This window comes from Esox lucius, chromosome 2 (assembly GCF_011004845.1).
Source record: "Esox lucius isolate fEsoLuc1 chromosome 2, fEsoLuc1.pri, whole genome shotgun sequence".
Taxonomy (NCBI): domain Eukaryota; kingdom Metazoa; phylum Chordata; class Actinopteri; order Esociformes; family Esocidae; genus Esox; species Esox lucius.
The window spans coordinates 2,861,830-2,883,116 of record NC_047570.1 but is presented as its reverse complement, the minus strand read 5'-3'; the positions used below and the strand labels follow the sequence as shown (position 1 = coordinate 2,883,116).

Sequence of the window (21,287 nt, the reverse complement as noted above, 5' to 3'; positions counted from 1 at the left end):
TTCAATACCTTTTTTGCTTGATTGTACTCCGTACGTTTCTTGATAATAGCTGGTGGGTAATCGTGGTCCATATAAAAGCGGTCATCTTTGTATCGCACTTGTCCCTTCTGCCAGGCTCTACGTATAACTTCTTTGACTTTGTAACTCGCAAACTTGACAATGATGGAGCGGGGCTTAGGACGTCAACGGGCTTAGGACCAAGGGCTCTGTGGGCTCTTTCAATTTTGATCTGCGTGTCCTGGGGGAAATCCAGGCAATCCCGAAGCAGTTTATCTATGAAACCTTCGATATTATTGTCTTCAGCCCCCTCGGGAATACCGTAAATCCTTACGTTTTCTCGGCGTACGCGACCCTCTTGATCAATAAGTTTAGCCTCCATATTGTCCTGGCGTTGTAAAAGTTGCTTAAGTAACGAAGAAGCCGCCTGCATGGCTGATTCCATCACCTCAATTCGATTCTCAGCTTCATCCAGCCTATTATTTGTCTTGTGCAAGTCTTGTTGTATCTCCGAAAGTTGTTGTTTGTTGTCGCGTCTAAAATCTCTCAGTTCGGCTAGTACCTTTTCCAAGCTAACCTCCTCCATGCCTTGCCCATCGGCCTCGTGGGCCGGAGAACAGCTCCGGCTGTCCTGTTGTAAATCCCCAGTAACAGGATCTGTGCCCTTCGGCTTTCTCGTCCTTGTAGCAACCCTAACCTCCATATTTAGTCAAATTTCACTTAGTCAAAACCCAAAAGTTTTAGGGTTGTTTTTAGGAAAACCGTCGGAGAGCTTTGAGGTTACCCAGCCATCTTGGTCGCGAACCTGAAGCGAACCCACACTTCCTCCTGGTCCCCCTTTTTGAACAGGAGAACCACCACCCCGGTCCGCCACTCCTTAGGCACTTTCCCCGACTCCCACGCAATGTTGAAGAGGCGTGTCATCCAAGACATCCCCTCCACACCCAAAGCTTTCAACATTTCGGGACGGATCTCGTCAATCCCCGGAGCTTTGCCACTGTGGAGTTGTTTGACTTCCTCAGTGACTTCTGCCATGGAGATTGACGATGCTTCCCCATCAGCCTCCAGCTCTGCCTCCACTATAGAGGGCGTGTTAGTGGGATTTAGGAGTTCCTCAAAGTGTTCCTTCCATCGCCCAATTACCTCCACCCTTACTGTACACAGCTTGGATAGTTCCCAGTTTTCCCCTCCTGAGGTGGCGGAAGGTTTTCCAGAAACACCTTGGTGCCGACCGGAAGTCCTTCTCCATGGCTTCCCCAAACTCCTCCCACACCCGCTGTTTTGCCTCTTTCACAGCAGAGGTCGCAGCCCTTCGGGTCTGTCGGTACATTGCAACCGTCTCTGGAGTCCTCCGGGATAACATATCCCGGAAGGCCTCCTTCTTCAGTTGGACGGCTTCCCTGACCACCGGTGTCCACCAGGGTGTTCGAGGGTTACCGCCCCTTGATGCACCTAAGACCTTTAGACCACAGCTCCCCGCCGCAGCTTCGGCAATGGAGGCTTTGAACATCGACCACTCAGGTTCAATGCCCCCAACCTCCACAGGGATGCCAGAAAAGCTCCACCGGAGGTGTGAGTTGAAGATCTTTCGAAAGAGAGCCTCCTCCAGATGTTCCCAGTTCACCCGCACTACCCGTTTGGGTTTTCCCGGTCTGTCCAGAGTCTTCCCCCACCCCCTGACCCAACTCACCCCCCCCCCCCCACAACCCGTACGCGTAGGGAGGCGACCCTCTCATCCACTGGGTTAAATTCCAACATAGCGGCACTCAGCCGGGGGCTTGTGAGTATCCCAACCCCCGCCCGGCGCTTCACACCCTGGGCAACTCCAGAGATTATTGTTTTCTTAATATAGATTGTTTCAGTTATTTTACAAGAAAAAAAGTTAATACAGGTTTATCTGTGTAATTTCACAAGTATTGCACCATTACTCTGAAATACGGAAAACATTTTGTACATTTTGAGGCAAATAAACGTAGAACAACTTTTTTGTTTTAAAGTGTGGTCTTAAATTAGATCCCTTCAGTACCAGAATGTTTGTACTATATTTCATAAACATGTCAACGGGATATGCCTAATCCTACTTAATCCACATTTTCCATGGGCTGCATCATCAACAGTCTCCAAGACCCAAATGAAAATCTGGACCTCAGCAGGATACATCCAGTAGTTGGATTAGGGCTGTTTTTTGAGGCCGGGATTACCCAACTAATGGTGGTTATTTGCAAGGCAGTTTGGGAACAAAGGAAATGTAATTCTATCACTCCAGTATCTCTGAAGGTACGTGACTTGCTTTAAACCACTAAGTGAGGGTAGAGACTCTCTCACATACTGTTTACAACTGCATGTCATTATGGGAAGAAACACATAGTGATTATGTTATTCATAATAAGGGGACATGCATAGCTATCAGTGTGGCACATGCTAATGAAGATGCTGGGACGGAATCTGGCAATTTTGGTTCTGGAGTGCCACAGACAGTGTGTGCATGATTTTATAACAGTCTAACCCTTGTTTACAGACATTGGAGTAAAACAAGCTAATATTTTAAGTTCTGCTTGGGTACAATAAACTAAGGTTATGACACATTTCTAAGTAATATTCTTTAAGGATCAATTAATATATATAATTAATCAGGAGGTCTAAAAGCTCATGAATCCAATCCAGATGTCCCCTATAAAGTAGAACTGAACATCTAGTATGTAGGCTAGACTGTATTAAATATTTCAGCATTGCAGAAACATGTCTGCAAGGCAGAGAGTGGTCACTACCTGGCAAAGATAGACCACAGCAGGAGAGACGATTGCGGTTTCAGCTGGAGTTTATGCGCCACAATCATCTATGGCAACATCCTGATGTCTGTCCAACCAGTGTCTACAATGAGAAAGCTATTTGCCCCCTCTTGACCATCGCCTAGTATTTAGATTTTTTTTAAAGGTTTTATTAGGTATGGAACTAAAATGATTCTCCTCCTGACCTCACCTTTTGGTCTTAATTTAACTAAAAGAACAGAGGCCTTTTTTGGGAGATACCATTAATAAAGTATTGTTCTGTAACAATGCACTCACAATTTATTTTTGGTCTTAATTTCAGAAGAACATAGTCAGGGGACACATGCAATGGGTCTGCTAGCTATTACAGAGCATTGTATGCTGCATACTATTCAAAGCATCTACCAGAAACTGGTATGTGGTCCATGGTTTGAATTCATAGCAGACACATGGAGTTGCTGAGAATGTCCCGGTTGGCAGGGCAGAGACCGGAAGAGAGACTAGAGATGGTTTAAATAGCCAGTTGTCCCTCCCCAACTGATTGACTTTACATCTGGCCCAAAGGAAGTTGATCCACAAACATACATAGGTCCAGGGATAGGCAGTTAATACACACAGACATTACCTTGATGTTTTAAAAAGACTGAAGCTCAATATCAAGTTGACATTGGTTTTACTTTAGGATATTTCTGTATGAAAATGTAAAAAAAAAATTTTTTGCATAAGTATACATCGTCCTCACATTCATATTTTGTAGAGCCAGCTTTCAGTGCAATAACAGCTTTAATTATTTTAGGGTTGCTATGTACCGGCTTAGCACAGATTTTTGTAGTGATTTTGGTCCATTTTTGGCAGACTTGCTCCAGGTTGTTGAGGATATTGGATGGATGGCACTTGTGTTTCAAATGGTGCCGCAGATTCTCAATAGGACTAATCTCAGAATTGACTGGGCCACTATAGGTCAACCATAACCTTTTTGTTCTTGAACCACATTAAAGATGCGTTGGCCATGTGTTCAGGATTATTGTCCTGCTGAAATTTCACCCATGCATTCGGTTTTCCATTCTTCCTGCAATTTTAACAAGATACCCAGTCCTAACAACTGAGAAACCTCCTCAAAGCATGATGAGGCCATCACCATATTTCATTGTAAGGATGGTTTGTCTTAAGGTATGAGCCGTCTTAGGTTTGCACCACACATAGTGTGCTTTGAGTTTTGGCCAAAAAGTTATATCTTGAACTAATCTGACTACTGGCCACCCATATATTCTGGCAAAGTCTAGATGTGTAATGGCTTCTTTCTTGCCACCATCCCATAAAGGACAGTGTTTTTGCGAGCTCATAATCTGGTTGACTGGTGCACCATTATTCTGTTCTTAGCCAATGGACTCTGTAGCTCTTTCAAAGTGATTGTCTCCCTGTCTCTACACTCACAACTAACTTTCTAGTTTTGTGTGACAGCCTTTCTTGACAGTGCCTAAAAGGTATAATGCAGCTTCTAGTTCCTGATTATTGATCCAACTTTCTTTAATGGGATATTCAAACCATTGATATTATTGCGTACCATTTTCCTAATGTACAAATTTTAATTAGTTTATATCTAACTGCTGTAGAATACTCTTTGTTCCTCTATTTTCTTCAGACTCACAGCTGGACCAATGATTCTTCAACAGTGGCATTTACTGCCAGACATTGTGATAGCAACTTTCGTTGTTCACAGGTGGAGGCCAGTGATCAGTGTAATATCCTTGTGTAATTACATTTGTAATTCAGTAATATGAGGTAATTGGTAAGGGGTTTGGATACTTTTGCGAGGCACTTTAAATACTGTGTTTCTAGCAATTACCTTTTTATAGCGTTGACCTACTACTGGGTTGTGGTTGTCCCCTACCTTTACTTATCTTAAGATGAATGCAATAACTAGAAGTTACTCTGTATGAAATCGAGCGTCATCTACTATCAGTGATTAAAATGTAAGTGTACGCTCGTCTTTTCATGACATAATTTTGCATTACCAGAAAGACTCACAGTGCAAATATAATATTGTAAAACAAAATGCTGTTTAAATTTCACTAGGAAGGGATACATTGAAGAAATAAAAATCCTATATATTTCAAGCTAGGGAATCCTTGATCTACTGAATTCTGTATCATAATCATTAGATCAGGTTTCTATTTTTACAATATTGGTGGCTACACTAGTTAAGCGTTATAGATTGATAACAGCAGCGCAGCTGGTTGTGGATACCACCAGTCCCTAAAAAAGCTACAAACAAAATATATTCTGTAGAATATGATGATTGGTATTAATAACCTTTTATAAGGTTATGTCACAGGCCAACTGAATATTGTTCTTGAAAAAAAAGATTAAGGCAAACATTCCATCATTCATAGGGAAAATTGCAAGTACAGTATTCCTTTTCTATTAGCTACACCGTTAATGCATAAGTTGTGAAGACGCAAAATTGTATAGCAAAAGCAATAGCTACGCCAGAGCAACTTAAAAATGCAACACGACCTCAAGAATGCGTAATATTCCATATTCAGCATTTTTCTCGCAAATAATTGCAGTACGCCAACATGGGAAATCTACACGGTAGACAATAAAGGAAATAATCGATGATTACCTTTTATTGTGGATATCTCTCTGCGCTATCCGTGCAGTAGAAATATTAGAATTCCCTATTCGCATTATTCCGTCGCTTGTTGGAATTTGATGGAATTTAGATATACACAGGAGCTGTCACCCAAATCGCAGAATTACAACAATAGCCGTAAATGTCGACAGTCCATACTGGTAGAGCATACCTACATCAAACCGGATAGCGATAGAACATTTGGCACTGAATAGTTCGATGTACACTGAGCAGGCGCAGCAGCGTGGCATGAGCGACAGATAAATATGTATACTGTAAGATGATGCCTTAAAGGTACAGTCCTACGTTATTTCCAGCTGTGGCCGATGTGAAGTTTTGTATATACTTTTTGCACCCCCTCCTGGCTAGCCTGCTGCTTTACATCCGTCAATGTTAATCACTATGGTGTAAAACAACTATGTAGCAAGTTCTACAAGGCTATAGAAAGGAACAAACATTCCAGTTGTAAATGAAGACAAAACCACTCCATTCTATGTGTTTAATAACATAATTGATTGAAATACACCATATGGCATGACTTAATATTCCTGAGTACAGACTCAAACATAATGTGATTATCATGTAACAAATTGTGGTGCAACGGTAATACATAACTGATGAATGACAGATAACAAATAACTAAGAAGTAGAAAAGTTGTCTGTTTTAACAAATAACATATAGATCAAGAAGACAGCTCAAAGTGTATTACAAAACAAACACTTTCTTGTTTCCTTTACTATCTGCCAACTTTCATCCATCTCATTAGACACAGAAGACAACGGTCAGAGCTAAAGAGTGAGGAAGGTTTCAGAGGGTAGGTATTGTCTGAAAGTGTGTGTTTGCACACTTTAACAGACTTGAAGAGGAAAAGGTCAGTATGAACGATGAAAATTGACTGAATTTGAATTAAAGCATAGTTGTGTAGTCACCTTGTTTTGATCTGTTTCAGGCTATACCCCATATGCTGTGTTGACACAGACTGCCCCATTCTGCCGTTTCCCTAATAATATGTCATATCTGACACCTAACTAATCTGAAAAGGAACAAAAAAAGTGGTACCTGATTATATTTATTTTGAGGAAAAACATCAGATAGCTATAGCTGGCAAATATCTTAATTGGTTTATCTATGTTAACTTAGCCACAGAGGCACAAGTCAAATTATGGAAAGAGAAAGACATATAGAACCACAAACACACTAACACATTTTGAGTTATATGTACACACACACACACCTTGACAAAAGAGTGTGATTCCCTCACACGCCCCAAGTAAATAAAAGTATTACACTTAAGTGCAAACATAAGGTTGATATAAAATTTGGCAATGTATTTTCTCACAGTATACATCACTTATATACACTATGCACCCTATAAACAAAAAACAAGCAGTAAAATTACTATTCTTTTCACTTTTCAACATATTTTCCTCTTTATACATTCAAGGATCATACTCCAACCTTACATAAAGCCTCATGATTACAAAGAGCAATCACAGCAGACGAATTAATGCTTATATGCATAATTTCCTTATAGTCTGTCATACGATCCATTCACCATTTTGCCTATAGTAATTGCATGTTTCAATTTGGATGAGTTCCCTTCATTTGCTCAGTTGCTTTATAGACTAGGATACAGCAGACATTGTATCTTACTGAACACCATTAGTTAACACCTCATCGTCAGGTTTACTACATGCAAGGAACGACATTCCACCACAACTTGTAATAATAGTTGTAATAATAGTTTTTGTCTAAATATGTGTGTTTGCACACTAACCGCCTTGAAAAGAAAGAAGTCACCTTGTCAGTCATACAGTACAGTTCACATGTACAAAAAGAAGTCAGCGAGGATGAATGGCAAAGCACCCTCCCCCCACCCCAAAAAACACATTGATTTGGGGGAGTGAATTTTTTGAGTGAAGTTGACTTTTTCTGTGCACACAGACAAAATCAGAATTCAGCCACTGTCCGCATTTGTCATCTTCAGCGTTCCAGGTAGGCTCAATCCGTTCAATAATGGTCTATTTTCAGTTGAGTCTTAAAAGATTCAGTATATACTGTAGGGGAAAGCTGAGTCTTTGTTTAGTGAGGAGAGTAGGGTCTGGAGAATCTGTTAAACTAAGCCTTGATATGTGGTCTTTGGTGGGCCAGAAGACTAAACAACTGCCTACAGTGCACAAACACTGTTGCAGTATGGGTTCAGCTCCATAACAATGCAATTGTATCACACTATCTTTGGCACTTTCTATCAAAAAAGCATAAAATACCCAGAGAAAATGAAAATAGAATAACAGACTAGGTAACGTGAAGGGATCATTAGTTGACGAATTGGACTTAGGTTTGACCACAAACCCAGTCAGAAAATAGAAAATCAGCTGATCTGGGTGTAGGGGTGAAACTCATAGCCCGTATGTTAGAAAACATAGTCAGTTGACACAAGTGAACAGGAATGGTCAGAAGCAGGTCAGTTGATCCAGGCATAGTTATAAAAACCATTTTTCTCCCATAGCTGGCAGCGATGATCAGAGTAATTCTGGATCACAGTCAGCTTATCAGACAGGAGAGCAGTGCCTGATGGGTACTCTGGCCACATCGCTTCCATTTTACCTGGAAGAGAGGAGTGATGGATGAAGAGATATGAACTGTGTTAGTCTTTGAATGTTGGTGTCAGAAACAACATACCAGTACAGGTCACATGTCCAACAAGAATTCATACAAAGCACTAATCTACCCCAACCTCCAAAAGACACATACAATGAACAAGTATTTGGATAGTGTCAATCTTGTTTTGGCTCTATAACTCAGCACTTTAAAATGACACATTGAATATGGGGTTAAAGTGCAGACGCTCAGCATTGGTGAGGGTATTCCCATCCATATCAGAAAAACTATTTTGAAATTGCAGCATGTTTTGAGTATAGTTGTCAGACACTGGGTGTGACAAAATCCACTATTAGATATATTTAAGGAGAAAGAAATATCCGGTGAGCTTAGCAATGGCAAACAACCTAGTCGACCAGGTACTCTCCCTTCCTATTAACTCACCCTCTTTAGCAAATCGCACCAGGTGCTGTGTGATGAGGTCCTGGAAGGCTCTGTCCTTGAGGGAGAGATGCCCCCCCATTGCCCGCTCCAAACCTCCAAACAGTGCCAGGCAGTCTAGAGCATGGAAGGAGAAGCGACTGGGGAACGTGAAGAGGTCAGTGGAGATGTTGAGTGCTTGCGAGGGAATGTGTGTCACCATATAACGGTACACTGGACTTTTCAGGGCAGCTGTGAACAAACACACACACACACACGTAAGTTCAAAGTGTCACTTAATGTTCACAAATAGCCGTTTAAGCAAAATGTTCACAACCACTCAGACAATCTTTAGTCTTTAGCCGAATTCTGATATTTATTCCACTAATATTTTTTTTTTACTAACTGCATCACATTTTTTGTAATTTCACAGTTGATCTGATTGGTCAAAATATCAATTAGGGAAAACTATATCAGAATTGGGATGTCCAGTGTACTGTACATGCACCACAACATTATAACACAGGAGATTCAACGGGTCACATAAACTAGCAAACAGTCTTCTGTGACTCAATAGGTAAAGCAGAGTAAAACTAAATGAAAATGTATGTGCTCAATTCTGCAAGCCGGCTTGAACAAAAAGTGTCTGCTTAATAACTAAAATCTAGGTGTGTTAGCCTTGTAAAATGATTGTTCATATAGAGAAAGGATCAGAGACGTTGTCTGTCCGGTCAGAATACCTGCGGCCCTTATGGCCAGGTTGTTGTTCGGACAGTTGACCCTCATGTCCGACACCATGGTGGTATAAGCTCTCTCAGGACAGCGGTCAGTGGTGGTACACGGGGCCGACGGGGGGTACAGGTTTAGCGCGTCCTGGACAAGACCCAGGCCAAACGGCATCAGCTTCTCTGATTGGGAGACGAATAAAGAGTTTGGTTACACTGTCATACACTGTAACCATGTTTTTGCATTTAGCAAATTACAAAAACATTTAAATCAACAATCTTCAATAGAAAGGGAACAAAATTATGCAAACCAAAAAAACTTTATATGTAATAGTTTATTTCCCAATTATTCAAATATTATGTACATATTCAATATTCATAGATATGTAATAGTATTTTCCCTATTATCTTTCTAAAAAACTGTTTTGTACTGTCCTATACAATACGCTGAACACGGTTTTGGTCCCAGTCTCTTTGTTTTTGAATTGCAAACTTTCAATACCACTGTTCTGTAAGGGTTTGGCCACCTTTTATGCTGCTCTATGTATCTCAGGGTGGAGGGGGAGTAGAAAAGGCTGTGTATCGGTCTTACCTGTCACAACCCACTGGTAGTCTCCCCATGTCCACATGGAGATGTTCTTAAAGGGCGGGCTGCATTCGGAAGGAGAAAGACAAAAACAAAACTACTTAAAGAGCTAGTCAAAGTTCACTAAATTACAAATTCAGGGCTACATGATCTTTAGCAATTACTATTGGTAGGTCGGGCACCTGTGACCTCAACAATGGTTCGCTGTGGAATGCATTCTCCTCAGTGTTTTTTTATCTCCTGTACCTTTTATGGAGTTTCTTCTATGGACTGCAAAATAAAATGTATTTATGTGAGAAAAAAAAAAAATCTGTCACTGAAAACACAAAATTGGGGAACCCAAATTAATTATGGTGCATGCCATTTATATTTTATGTGATGTCAGTCACATGTTTTAAGGTTTACCTTATCTAATACCCCCTACAAAGACTTGCAGGCTTAATGCCCTTGCCAATAATTGTTGCTATTGCTCTTTAATCTTTAATCAAACGTAACTGAGATGTGAGGAGAATGATTTGAATTCAGACTAATGTTGCTACAATAAGTGTAGCCACCACATTTTACCTTTAGCACTTTAAAACAGACTGATTTAAGGATGCAAAACTCAAGCCTGCTTACAGCAATCCAGTCATGTCAAGATCAATGACAACCTCTAGGAAGACAGGGAAAAAGGTTTAGGAGAATTCTAAGCCAATCATCCCTCACCTGATGTCTGTCTCCTGCTCCGTGGTCCCTATGAGGAAGGGAACGTCATTGTAGTCACCTCCTTTTTCCCACGTCTCAAAGGGAGGGGCGTGGAGAACGTGACCATCCACCACCGCCACAGGCCCCACAAAGCGCCCTATTGTTGGCAGGTCTAGTAGGTCATCAGCCGCCCATGACGGGTACTCCAGCCATGGGATAGCCTAGCAGTTAGAAAGATAGAGTGACAAATTACTAAGGAATTGTTCTCTTTTATAAACAACATATTCATGTGTTCCGTATGTTGCACGCATGCCCTCTAGTGGCAATATAATGTAATAGAAAGAATAGTCTGGCACAGCTGACTCTAAAATCACTGTGTGAATCTACTACACATGATTGCCTGGGTGTATGTGTGTGTCATTTACCCGTAGTATTTGACTAATGGACAGTTTTCGGAGACAAGCTAGGTCGTTGCAGTCCACTCTCTTTAGGAAAACCAGATTGTCTGACTCCGCCCTCTCAAGTGATGCGTTATACACGTAGGAGCCACTCATATCCACCGCCCTGTGGAAAAGACCCTTTGCCAGAGGTGACATCATCAGGGTCCACACAGATGTCCCACCTGGGGAGGTAGAGCAGGAGAGATGGACGACTCAGCGTTGCTTGCCTGACAACTCACACAGGTAATTTCCACTGCATTGTTTGCTACGTATCTTAGTCCGAGACACTCTTCATTTTCGCATTACAGTAATGACTGCAAGAGCTCCATTGATGTCAAAATAACAAGTGTCATACAAAACAAAATCCTGAATGTCATGTGATTGGATCTTCTCTTACCATAGTATTAACACAGAAAAAACATTTGTGTTGAATTTACAAAACTGTGGGCCTTTAGATAATGATGTTAGATTTTTGTATATGTTTGCATGCAATGTCAAAATGAGGGGTTTCATGGAAAACTGAATCATCAGTGATCAGAGTACCAATCAGAGTATCAACAATGACTATGACATTACATTTTGAATCCCAACTTTTCAAATGGAGTCTCTGCATTTACACAAAATAGCTCATCCATCCTCCAAACAAAACACACTCTGTTTTTGCCAGTCAGTGGCATTTTGTGTTCCGGACTTTGTCCAATAGACCTCATCAATTTACAGCTAACTGTATACTGATAATGTGTGGCCATTTTTGAACTAGTTTGCTTCCTAAAGTTCAAACCTGAAAAACAAATTGTGATAGGTGGTCTAGAGTAGTCCAGCAGTTTAACCACACCTTGATTCCAACCCACAGCTTTTCAAAAAACAAAAAAATCTCTATCTTTCCCTAATTTCCTGTAAAATAAAGCATAAAATGCATGGGGAAAAATTTATATTAAAACCTTGATATTGTGGATAAAATAAACAATGTACACAAATAAAATGTAAATATCACAAAACGTACATGCTAAAAACTTTTACTGTAATCGTGTGGATGTTGTAACAAGAAACCAGAAAAGGGGTATGGTCTCATTTGATTAATTTCATTTACAACAACTTTTCACGTTAGAAGAGACATAGTTGAGTTTGATAGGCCCTTGCTCTTTGAAAGTGTTAAAGATGTGAAGGTGACTAACATAAATAAACAGAAGATATATGTTTGGTGCTGCACATGCTGTGACACTTTGGTAATATTTTAGGTGGCAACCCTGTCTTCCACTTATTGTCTATGAATTCATAAGTCTGAAAATTCTGAAGTGTGTCTGATTTGTGTGCCTTGTGGTTATTTTGCTATGGTCACATTAGCCCTGGATCTTAAATGGTTGCTGGCTCAATCTTGTCATAAAATGAGTTGTCACATGTCTACACAATGAGAGAAAACAAATCTATTATTCCAAGTTATATTAATGTGTTGTAAATGTAAAAAATAATGTGTTTTTTAAATTACTGCTCTTAAGTATTGTATATTTTGCACAGTTCCCAATTCATAACAACGGTGCACATAAGGATCCTGTAAAACATAATACATAAAACATTAACAAGTAGAAAGAGGGAACGGCAAAACATCACTATGAATCTTATAGCAGGCAGTTTGATCTGAAGTACGCAGACGTCACAATTAAAGTAAATTGAATTTCTTCAATATACAGTGCAGAAAAACTGAGTTACATGTCTTCCCACTGGGGTAGCCACAACTTCCTCCGGTTTTTCAATTCTTTTTTTGTTAAGTCCCACATAGATCTAACTAATTGTTAATGAAATTTGCTGCTAACAACTTTTCATTAGAAATTGTATTGATTAGTTGTTGAATCCCTAATATCATGCCCCCAGATCCATAAGCCCCTTTTCCTGTATTCTAGAGCAGGTTTAAAATGTTGGTTTTTGTTTAGAATGCAAGTCAGATATTAAAATCTTGCCAACCATCTCACATAAAAATCTCTGAAACATCTTGACTATGTGAGGTCTTGAATGTGCCCTGTTTTCTTTTTGTCCTAGCCTATCCATGTGCCATTATCGTTTGCACCTGTGTCTCGTTTACCCCCATATGAGTTCTGTTTGCTGTCAGTCCTTGTGAGATGCAGGGACAGGGGCAGCTGTTGTAGTTAGAGGAGCAGGTGTGAGTGTCACTAAAAGGGTTATGGATCACTTGGCGGCTTACACGGCTGAACTTTTGGTGGTGCAGTTTGCATTGAGGTGGGTGGAGGACACGAAGCCGGATAGGGTGGCTATTTTCTCTGATTCATGTGAGGTGTTGGTTAGTTTGCAGTCTTCCAAGTCCACTAGGCGGTAGGATGTTTTAAACGGGGTGTTGGAAGCACAGGATAGAGTAAGAAGAGATGGGATGCACGTCTCATTCATGTGGGTTCTGGCTCCTGCTGGGGTGGCGGGAAATGAAGCAGCCGATAAAAATTGTGAAACAGGCCCTGGTGAGGGGGGTGGTGGATGTGGTGGTGCCCTTGAGCAGGGCAGAGGCTAAGGTGGTGGTGTGGAATGAGGTGAGGAAGTTGTGGCAGGACCAGTGGAATGTGGACACGAAAGGAAGGTGATTGGGGATGGAAGGAGGGCAGTTAGGAGTAGGAAGGAGGAAAGGATTTTGACTAGATTGAGGGTGGGGCACTGTGGATTGCACGGAACGCTACACATGATAGGGAAGCATCCAACTGGGTTGTGTGACTACTGTGGGGAAGTGGAGATGGTGGATCACGTCCTGATGCAGTGCAGACTCTATGAGAGGGAGAGGTTGCAACAGGGTCTGAGAGCAGAGGGGGTGAACATGTTGGGGAGGGGGTGTTCGGGTGCAGTGGTTAGGTGTCTGTTTGTGTTCCTGAGAGAGGGTTGGCAGGGAGAATTTAGGTCCTCCCTGGAGCTGACCCACACTCCTTTACAGTAGGTGGTGGTAATGCACCAATAGCCTTGGATGCCAACTGCCGTTAAACCCCACAGAAGAAGTCCTTGTGAGGTATTGTTTGTGTTTGCAACTCTACTGAGCCTTCTATTCCTGAGCATTCCAATGTCTGAGCCTAATACTGAAATAAGTCTGTTTGGTATCTGACCTTTGCCTGCCTACTGACCGCCCCTCTGGATTTCCCCACTTGTGCTTCAGCCTTCTACCTACGTGCTTCGCCTGTTACCGACCATTTGCCTGCCCTTTGACTTCGCTACAGCCTGTTCCTTTTTCTCCCTAATAAAGGTGTCCTGCGCTCTGCACATCCATCCAACTAGTCTGTGTGCAATCATTACAGACTATTATTCTCTATATCTGTCTAACAAATAAAGGAAAATAAAGTAAATTCTTCAACACCCCACGTTACCTGAGGACTGCCCAAATATTGTGACCTTATTCGGGTCACCACCAAACACATGGATGTTCCTCTGGACCCACTCCAGCGCTGCTATCTGGTCCATGAAGCCATAGTTTCCTGGGGGACACAAAAAGGCAGGGCACCAATTAGAGATGAGAGATGCCTGGCTCAATCCTGTTTGGACATGGCCTCGTTTTCAACATTGCATACCATCGTTCTCATTTCAGAATCTCAGTCTAACTTTTGCAAATACCCAACACTTTCAGATCAGTATATGGATATACTGTAGGACGATGAACCGATTAAGACCACCTCCTGTATGGGTGAGTGTGAGAGCTTCCTCAAGGTTAAAACTGTTGCACCATGAATAAGCTACACCAAAGCAACAACATGAAATAGCTAGGAAATGTCCCAGTAAAAAGTATAGTATTTTAACTAATACCCATATGTTGTTTACTTGTCCTACACTTGTATTTGGGCAAAACATAAACTGGATTGGGTAAATGTCACACAGTCCATTTGAAAAATGTTGGTTAGAACTGAACAATAGTCAGTAGTCCAGCAAAAGATGAGGTGTACTCACATTCAGTTATTGGGGTGCACCCACCCCATACTTACACAGAAAAGCTGTTTTTGTAACATACCGAATAATAAAAATGAAGAAGTACTTACCAAATTAATAATAGCTTAAATATCAAAGAAATCGGGTAAAATTGCATATTTTATATTTGATATAAACAGTTCATAACATATTATGGGGCTGAGGTGAATATTTTGTATGCTCTTTGCACACATGGCTATGTGTGTGTGTGGGGGTGTGTGTGCGTGCGTGTGTGTGCGCGTGTGTACAGTATGTGTGTATACACGCGCACAATAACAAGCTAGCACGAAAAAAGGAAAGACATTCCTTTCTAGAATTGGTAGCAAGGAAAATAAAATATTCACATCTTAATGGGTAGAAGACGTCAAATATATTCAGCATGACTGGGAGTACAAAGATATATACCATGAATATTTCAAAGCTCTGTTTAGTGAGCTATATGCAGTCATTTGTCATATTGTAAAATCTCCATCTATTTAGCAGAAAACAGCTTTAGACATTGAAAGCACTGCAGCTACAACCTAGATAGGTGGTAACATAGATGGGCCAGGAGTTTGAAGTTACTGTATTAATAACTTCAACATGTGTCAATGGCGGGAGTTTAGGGAAATACATAAGACCTTAAATGAGAAATACAAAACCTATGTAGACTTTAATAAATCATATCTGCATTTGGTGCCTGGCTACATAAAAAAACGAGGAGAAAAATTGCCTGAATTACACAATACAATTCAAAATAATGTTACATTGATAACATTAAGATGCACAGCCATTTGATTTGATTACTCTCTAGCACTACTTGTAGTTGAATTTGCAACAAATACCAAGATAAAGCCAGATACCCACCAGAAGTGTTGGTAGGCGAGCCTTCTCTAAGCAACTCCAAAGCCAAGAAGCCCAGGGCGTTTAGTCTGTAGTTGAAGCTGACGTACACCACCTCAGTCCTGGCTGCCAGTTCCTCTGTAGGGGAGTACCCGGGCTCTCCTCCACTCAGCATGTGGAGGTAGCCCCCATGGATCCACACCATAACGGGTAACCCAGCCTCAGGTTTCAGGGTGGGGGTCCACACATTGAGGTACAGGCAGTCCTCTTGGCCCATGACCCGGCCCGTGACAGTGAGGGGTCGCACCTGGGGGCACATGCTGCGGAAACGGGTAGCGTCAGCCACCCCGTGCCAGCAAGGCGGTTCGGCCGGTGGTGCCCAGCGTTGCTCGCCCACAGGAGGGGCAGCATAGGGAATGCCCTTAAAGGAGTATGCCCCATTCCTCTGGAAGAAGAATGCCTTTCATTAATAGTTGTTTGTTATGATAATTATATCATCTTACTACTAAAAGATCCCATATATATTTGGCATGGGTACGGCTGACAAACAAAGATGCCTTTGTGCAACTATAGTTGTTTGTGCTGATAGAATTGTGCTGATGGATTGCTTCATGCAATATCCACCTGCAACTTAGAAGCAACTCAACTCCACCTTTACTGTAATCATAGCACTTTAATTGGCAGGATGGAAATAACAAGGTAATAACTAGGTTATTTCCAGGAAACAGCACAGAAACAGAGAGGAAACAACCGGGTAACAACATGGTAACTACACATCAATAGACAGCATGCTTCTGCGGAAAATAATAGGTAACTGCTAGGAACGTTGTAGGGAAAAAGCATTGTAAATGACACGGCAACACTAGGCAATTTATCGGCATTTATCGTTTGTTCATGCTGAAATAAGAAGGAAACAGCATTTGGCAATGCCGGTAGTTGGCAACAGTACCCTTACGGTACTACCATGTACAGCTGAATCATGGTAAAAAAAAACGTACTTTCAGACTTTCTTCAACAATATAGGCCAAATAAATAAACAGCAATCTTTTTCAGCAAATGATTACGAACAGTTAAAAAATGGGTGCTACTAGTAGTTGTAGGTCGTTCACAAATGATTTGTTATTTTTTAACAAATCTTTTTGGTGAATTGTGATTCATGATTCATCTCAGCAGGATCTTCAAATCTTGTTCACCAGAAGGAACGATGAATCAATCAATCAAATTTATTTATAAAGCCCTTTTTACAACAGCAGTTGTCACAAAGTGCTTTACAGAGACACCCGGCCTTAAACCCCAAGGAGCAAACAACAGTAGTGTTGGATTTCAGTGGCTAGGAAAAACTCCCTGTGAAGGCTGAATTTAGGAAGAAACCTAGAGGGGACCCTGGCTCAGAGGGGTGACCAGTCCTCTTCTGGCTGTGCCGGGTGAGATATTAAGAGTCCAATTGGAATAATAAATACATTTCCCCAGACAGGGCCCAACAGGCAGGAAATCAATCCAGGCATCAACCAAAGGGACACCCACCAACCGCAACCCCCCTGAATGAGGGCTGAGTATTGCCAGCAGCGTACAGCCTAATTGCACAAGTGCGCAACAGAGAGTCAACAATAAGCCAGTGACTCTTCCCCCAAAAGGCATTGGAAGGAGGGCCTCCCATTGGCGAAGAGAGCCCACCTGGCAAGACAGCAAGGGTGGACAGTATCAAGCCTATTGGTCACCTTCACGCCCCCGGGCCAGGCTACACCTAATTATAAACCGTGCTGTAGAGATTCGTTTTTAGTAGACACTGTTTGCACTGAGTTTGCATTTCTAACCTTAATTGGCAGATCATTCCACAGTAGAGGAGCTCTATGAGAAAAGGCCCTGCCGCCAGCTATTTGTTTAGAAATTCTAGGTACAATTAAAAGGCCTGCACCTTGCGATCGTAGGTTAGGTGTAGGTATGTATGGCTGGATCATTTCAGCAAGGTAAGTAGGAGCAAGTCCATGTATTGATTTATAGGATAAGAGTAAAACCTTAAAATCAGCCCTAACCCTAACAGGCAGCCAGTGTAAGGACGCTAGGACAGGAGTAATGTGTTCAAATGTTTTTGTTCTGGTCAGGATTCTAGCAGCCGTGTGCAACACTAATTGAAGTTTATTTATTAATTTGTCTGGATAACCAGAGAGAAGAGCATTGCAGTAATCTAGTCTAGAAGTAACGAAAGCATGGATTAATTTTTCTGCATCAGTTTTTGAAAGAAAGTTTATAATTTTTGCCATGTTTCGAAGATGAAAATAAGCAACTTGAGACATATTTTATATGTTTTTCAAAGAAGAGGTCAGGGTCAAGGGTAACACCAAGGTTTTTTACAATTTTTTGGGATACGACCATGCAGCCGTCGAGGTTCACAGTGAGATCTGCTAACAACGCTCTTTGTTTCTTGGGTCCTAAAACAAGCATTTCTGTTTTCCTTGAGTATAAGAGCAAGACATTCTCTGTCATCCACTTCCTAATATCTGAAACGCATGCTTCCAAAGTAGCTAATTTAGGGGCTTCTCCATGCTTCATTGAAATATACACTCACCTAAAGGATTATAAGGAACACCATACCAATATTGTGTTTGACCCCCTTTCGCCTTCAGAACTGCCTTAATTCTACATGGAATTGATTCAACAAGGTGCTGAAAGCATTCTTTAGAAATGTTGGCCCATATTTAAAGGATAGCATCTTGCAGTTGATGGAGATTTGTGGGATGCACATCCAGGGCATGAAGCTCCCCTTCCACCACATCCCAAAGATGCTCTATTGGGTTGAGATCTGACTGTGGGGGCTATTTCAGTACAGTGAACTCATTGTCATGTTCAAGATACCAATTTGAAATTATTCGAGCTTTGTGACATGGTGCATTATCCTGCTGGAAGTAGCCATCACAGGATGGGTACATGGTGGTCATAAAGGGATGGACATGGTCAGAAACAATGCTCAGGTAGGCCGTGGCATTTAAACGATGCCCAATTGGCACTAAGGGGCCTAAAGTGTACCAAGAAAACATCCCCCACACCATTACACCACCACCACCCTGCACAGTGGTAACAAGGCATGATGGATCCATGTTCTAATTCTGTTTACACCATTCTGACTCTACCATCTGAATGTCTCAACAGAAATCGAGACTCATCAGACCAGGCAACATTCTTCCAGTCTTCAACTGTCCAATTCTGGTGAGCTTGTGCAAATTGTAGCCTCTTTTTCCTATTTGTAGTGGAGATGAGTGGTACCCGGTGGGGTCTTCTGCTGTTGTAGCCCATCCGCATCAAGGTTGTGCGTGTTGTGGCTACTCAGATGCTTTGCTGCATACCTTGGTTGTAACGAGTGGTTATTTCAGTCAAAGTTGCTCTTCTATCAGCTTGAATCAGCCGGTCCATTCTCCTCTGACCTCTGCTTAAATCACCTTTTTTTCCCATTCTGACATTCAGTTTGGAGTTCAGGAGATTGTCTTGACCAGGACCACACCCCTAAATGCATTGAAGCAACTGCCATGTGATTGGTTGATTAGATAATTGCATTAATGAGAAATTGAACAGGTGTTCTTAATAATCCTTTAGGTGAGTGTATAACTGTGTGTCATCAGCGTAACAGTGAAAGTTTACATTGTGATTTCGGATTACATCGTCCAGAGGGAGCATATATAGTGAGAACAATAATGGGCCCAGAACCGAGCCTTGAGGAACACCAAAGCATACCTTTGACTTGTCAGAGGATATGCCATCCACTCTAACAAACTGATATCTTTCAGATAAATAAGATTTAAACCGGGCTAGAACATGTCCACGTAGCCCAATATGGGTTTTCCAGTCTCTCTAAGAGAAGGGAGTGATCAATAGTGTCAAAAGCAGCACTAAGATCAAGAAGCAACAGGACGGATGCGGAACCTTTGTCTGAGGCCATTAGAAGGTCATTTGTTACCTTCACGAGTGCAGTCTCAGTACTATGATGGGATCTGAAACCGGACTGGAGTATTTCATAAATGTTATTTGTCTTTAGGAAGGCATTCAGTTGTTGGGAAACACATTTTTCTAAAATTTTTGAGAGGAACGGGAGGTTCGATATTGGCCTATAATTGTTTAATATGTCGGGATCCAGATTAGATTGTTTTAGAAGAGGCTTAATTTCCGCTATTTTTAGTGAGTTTGGTACACATCCGGAGGAAAGGGAAATGTAGAAAGTCCAATGACCCTCTTCAAAAGCCTTTGAAGCCATAATTGAGGGAGCAATTTAAAGCAATTTAAATATGTTCAACATTGGCTGACCTAGCACAGGAAAAAGCTCCTTGAGTTTAAAAGTTCTCTGTCATCCACTTCCTAATATCTGAAACGCATGCTTTGAGCAGATGCAGTGCTTTTCGGTTTTATAGTGTTCTGTCTATCCAGGCTAGTCTGAATACTTCCAACTTTCTGGAGGCTTGTTTGAGTGCTCTAGTATTGTTTGTGTACCAGAGAGAAAGTTTCTTGTTGTGTATTTCTTTAGTTTTTAGTGGTGCAACCGTATCTAAAGTATTTTGCAGTGTTGAGTTTAGATCCTCGATTAGATCGTTTGCGGACTTATTTACTCTGTCATTGATAAGCGAGCTTGTAAGAATATCAAGAAATCTATTTGTAGTCCGAGAATTTATAGTACGGCTTTTGAAACTGATTGTTTGTGGAGCAAGTGGATTTCTTGTTTTAACGGTAAATGTAATAAGACAGTGATCCGATATTCCAGGATTTTGGAGGGAAATTATTAGATCTACAATATCTATTTCTTGTGACAGGACTAAATCTAAGATGTGATTGTGGCAATGTGTTGGACCTGAGACATGTTGGATGAAACATTGAGTCAATTATGGCTTCAAAGGCTTTTGAAGAGGGTCATTGGACTTTCTACATTTTCCCTTTCTCCTGCCCTTTAAACTTGATATTGCACATTAATACTACAACAGCTTTGCAGTAAAACTACATGGTATAGAATTGTAAATACAGGGTAATCTTTACAACTGAGTTGTGCTGAAATAACAGAAATGTCAGGAAAGTAATGAAATTCAAGAGTGCAACATATAAACTGTTGATGAGTAATTGACACATTCTGATGTGGTTGTAGTGGTTTTCATTCTGTAAAGTTTTATGGAACTTTCCATAAAGTTTCCTTTTTATTTCAGCATAAAAAAACAAATGATAATGTCCTGGCCTGGTGTTGCCGTCGCAGTTACAAAGCTTTTTCCCTACGACGTTACTAGTAGTTTTCTAAAATGTTCTGCATAAACGTATATTATTCATGTGTATGTACCATGTTGTTACCCAGTTGTTTCCTCTTTATTTCTATGTTATTTTCTAGAAAGAACCTAGTTATTATCTCATTATTTCCATCCTGACAAATACAGTGCTACTGTTGTAATTAGTTGACCCTTTTCAACTTTACTGCCTGCATCTAGTTACAAATAAATGTTGTCTCATGATTAGCTCATGCCAATTTGTAATGTCAACACAGCTGTCAGGGCTGCAGGAGATGTGACCAATATTGATAGAACAGGCCATTACTAAAGTTGGTTTAGTATGACAATAGGCATAAAACGTTTCTGCAACAGTAATCCCTGATCACACTTGTACTGTAGGTGATGTCATGGTGAAATTAGCTACAGTTGCTAAGA

General features: G+C 41.1%; 2 protein-coding genes across 4 annotated transcripts in view; both read right to left on the bottom strand.

Moving 5' to 3' along the window:
* Window positions 1-5,630, bottom strand: part of si:ch211-288d18.1 (USP6 N-terminal-like protein) — a 57,276-nt gene extending 51,646 nt beyond the window's left edge. The window contains exon 1 of the mRNA XM_013131961.4: window positions 5,392-5,630. The gene's annotated coding sequence lies outside the window, so the exon portion shown is untranslated. The remainder of the gene's footprint in view (window positions 1-5,391) is intronic.
* A 255-nt stretch (window positions 5,631-5,885) lies between these two features.
* Window positions 5,886-21,287, bottom strand: part of si:ch211-71n6.4 (para-nitrobenzyl esterase) — a 30,888-nt gene continuing 15,486 nt past the window's right edge. For all 3 annotated transcript variants that reach the window (XM_020044131.2, XM_010864987.3, XM_020044132.2), the window contains exons 3-10: window positions 15,646-16,066; window positions 14,208-14,315; window positions 10,843-11,039; window positions 10,439-10,638; window positions 9,740-9,798; window positions 9,163-9,330; window positions 8,447-8,674; window positions 5,886-8,008 (exon numbers count right to left, since the gene is read on the bottom strand). In XM_020044131.2, coding sequence (XP_019899690.1) covers window positions 7,866-8,008; window positions 8,447-8,674; window positions 9,163-9,330; window positions 9,740-9,798; window positions 10,439-10,638; window positions 10,843-11,039; window positions 14,208-14,315; window positions 15,646-16,066 — 1,524 coding nt within the window. In that variant the 3' untranslated portion in view covers window positions 5,886-7,865. The remainder of the gene's footprint in view (window positions 8,009-8,446; window positions 8,675-9,162; window positions 9,331-9,739; window positions 9,799-10,438; window positions 10,639-10,842; window positions 11,040-14,207; window positions 14,316-15,645; window positions 16,067-21,287) is intronic.